This window comes from Lipotes vexillifer, unplaced genomic scaffold (assembly GCF_000442215.2).
Source record: "Lipotes vexillifer unplaced genomic scaffold, Lipotes_vexillifer_v1.1 scaffold158, whole genome shotgun sequence".
In the NCBI taxonomy this organism is placed as follows: Eukaryota; Metazoa; Chordata; class Mammalia; order Artiodactyla; family Lipotidae; genus Lipotes; species Lipotes vexillifer.
The window spans coordinates 1,615,152-1,617,255 of NW_006788189.1; the positions used below are offsets into that span (position 1 = coordinate 1,615,152).

General features: G+C 61.4%; 1 protein-coding gene across 1 annotated transcript in view; it reads right to left on the bottom strand.

Annotated features, from left to right (window-relative positions):
- Positions 1 to 2,104, bottom strand: part of PROC (protein C, inactivator of coagulation factors Va and VIIIa) — a 10,207-nt gene that overhangs the window by 4,018 nt on the left and 4,085 nt on the right. The window contains exons 4-6 of the mRNA XM_007461302.1: positions 1,680 to 1,704; positions 1,423 to 1,560; positions 1,182 to 1,316 (exon numbers count right to left, since the gene is read on the bottom strand). Of these exons, the coding sequence (XP_007461364.1) occupies positions 1,182 to 1,316; positions 1,423 to 1,560; positions 1,680 to 1,704 (298 nt within the window). The remainder of the gene's footprint in view (positions 1 to 1,181; positions 1,317 to 1,422; positions 1,561 to 1,679; positions 1,705 to 2,104) is intronic.

A 2,104-nucleotide genomic window follows, 5' to 3' on the forward strand; every position in this document is an offset into this window, starting at 1 on the left:
TCAAAGAAACTGCTAGAGCCCTAGGCTTCTGTCTCGACCCCTCATCAGTGGCTTGACTCTCCTCTGTGACCCCTGCAGAAGACCCTAGGTGTATTCTCCAGAGAGGGTGAACCAGAGACCTGGGGACTCCAGGCACCGCCACAGGAAACAGTGACACGCAAGGCTGACCAGAGAGAGTCACGCAGACATCTGCAGACGGGGCAGATGCCAGTTCCTCTCCCCCTACTCTCCCCAGGGGCCTGGAAGCCAGGCTGGGACCACCCAAGCATGAACTTGGAGGATTACTCTCAGAAAAAAGCCTAAAGACCTAAGAATCTGGGCAATAGGGGTTCTGCCAGTGACCTGGGCCTTCAGATGGTCTCACAGGAAAGCCCACCAACCAACAGGTCCACCAGGCATTTCTTTGCACCTTCCTGTGAATCTCTAATTACTTTAAAAGGAACAGTTGGCTTTTTTTTTTTTTTTTTTAGTAAAAGGACTGGAATATAAAGTTGTGGAAAGTTCCCTGATAGAAGAACACAAAGTCAAAGATACGGAAAATAGAAGAGATAATTAGATAATAAAACTAGAAGATCAATCCGGGGAAAGTGATCTGATTAGGAGGTGCAGAAAGAGAGACCAGAGAAAGCACAGGGCAGGTCATCAAGGAAATAACTAAAGAAATGTTCCTAGAGACAGAAGACACGCATTTCCACATGAAAAGGGCGCTGCACAGTGAGCGCAAGAAGAGCCACACGGAGGAACAGCCTGCTGAAATCATGGTAAGAGTCGTGAAACTCCGACTGTTGCGTAAGTATATAAATCTGATAGACATTTAAAGGTATAAAAAGGAAAGTAGAAGAGAAGGCAGAATCACGGTTCCTGTCTCTTCTCAGAGAAGCCAGAGGTGAAGGCGAAAATAAAGCCGTCAAGAGAGATGAGGAGGACGCTGGGGGCGCGCCCGCCCCATCCGCTCCTCCCTGGGGAGATGCGCTACTTCTGGGTTCCTGCTCCAGGCCACGCCCCCAGAGTGGGCAGTGGCCCCTGGAGGAAGACGGGCGGGCGAGGGCAAGAGCGGGCAGGAGACCCGCCGGGGGCACCCTCCCTCCCCGTCGGGGCGGCCCGTCTCCTTCGCCTGGGACTCGGCCCTGTGGCTTGTTCACCGCCCGGGCGCCCCGTGCTGTCCCCCATCTGCGGCTCACCCTTGGGCTCGCAGAGCAGGTGGTCGTCCCCCAGGCGGTAGCCGGGCGCGCAGCCGCAGTGGCGCCTGCCCTCCTCCTCCAAGCAATAGTGCGCGCAGCCGCCGTTCTCCGCCGAGCAGTTGGAGAAGCGAGCCTCTGCGGGGGACCGGCAGGAGGGCGCCGAGAGACCGCGGCGCTCTTTGCGCCCGGCCCCGCCCCCGGCCCCAGGGAGCTCCCCGGCCCGCCGCCCGCCGCCCCTCACCTTGAAGGCAGAAGCGGCCCTCCCAGCCCTGCGCGCAGTCGCAGCGGAAGCCGCCCAGGCCGTCGATGCACGTGCCGCGCCCGCAGCACGGGCTGTCGCACGGGTGCGCCGGCGGCGGGTCCGCGCACTGGTCCCCGTCTGCGATGAGGGGTAAGGAGGGCATCACGGGGGTCCGCCGGCCCCGTCCCCGTGCCCCCAGCGGCCCAAAGACCTTGAGGGGCACGGGCACCGCGGCCAGGGGTCTGGAGCGCACTCACCGTGGTACTTGGACCAGAAGGCCATCTGCGGAGAGAAGGGGCGGCGTCAGGGGCTGTCAGCCCACCTGTGTAGGTGGGGAGCCCCCGGGGCCCCTCCCCGGGCTGGCCCAGGTCTGGCAGGCAGCATCTAAACAGGCAGGGAAGGGAAGGGCTTCCACACAAAGAGGGGTCAACCCCAGCCTCTGGGCAGCTGCACCCTGAGAAAAGCTAGGCTCCTTGCCCCCCTGCGCATCTCCACCCCACATCCCAAACCCGCCCCCCGCCCGTGCAGCTGGAAGCATCCTCTGGGCGCTGGCTGCTACCCCAGCAGCCTCTGCAAAGGAAGGGACCCAAATCCCACCCCACCCCCACCCCAGGGTGCTCTGCCTGCTTCCAGCTCCATCCCTCCAGGCACCGGGTGTCTGCTCTTTCCCTGAGCCTGTCCT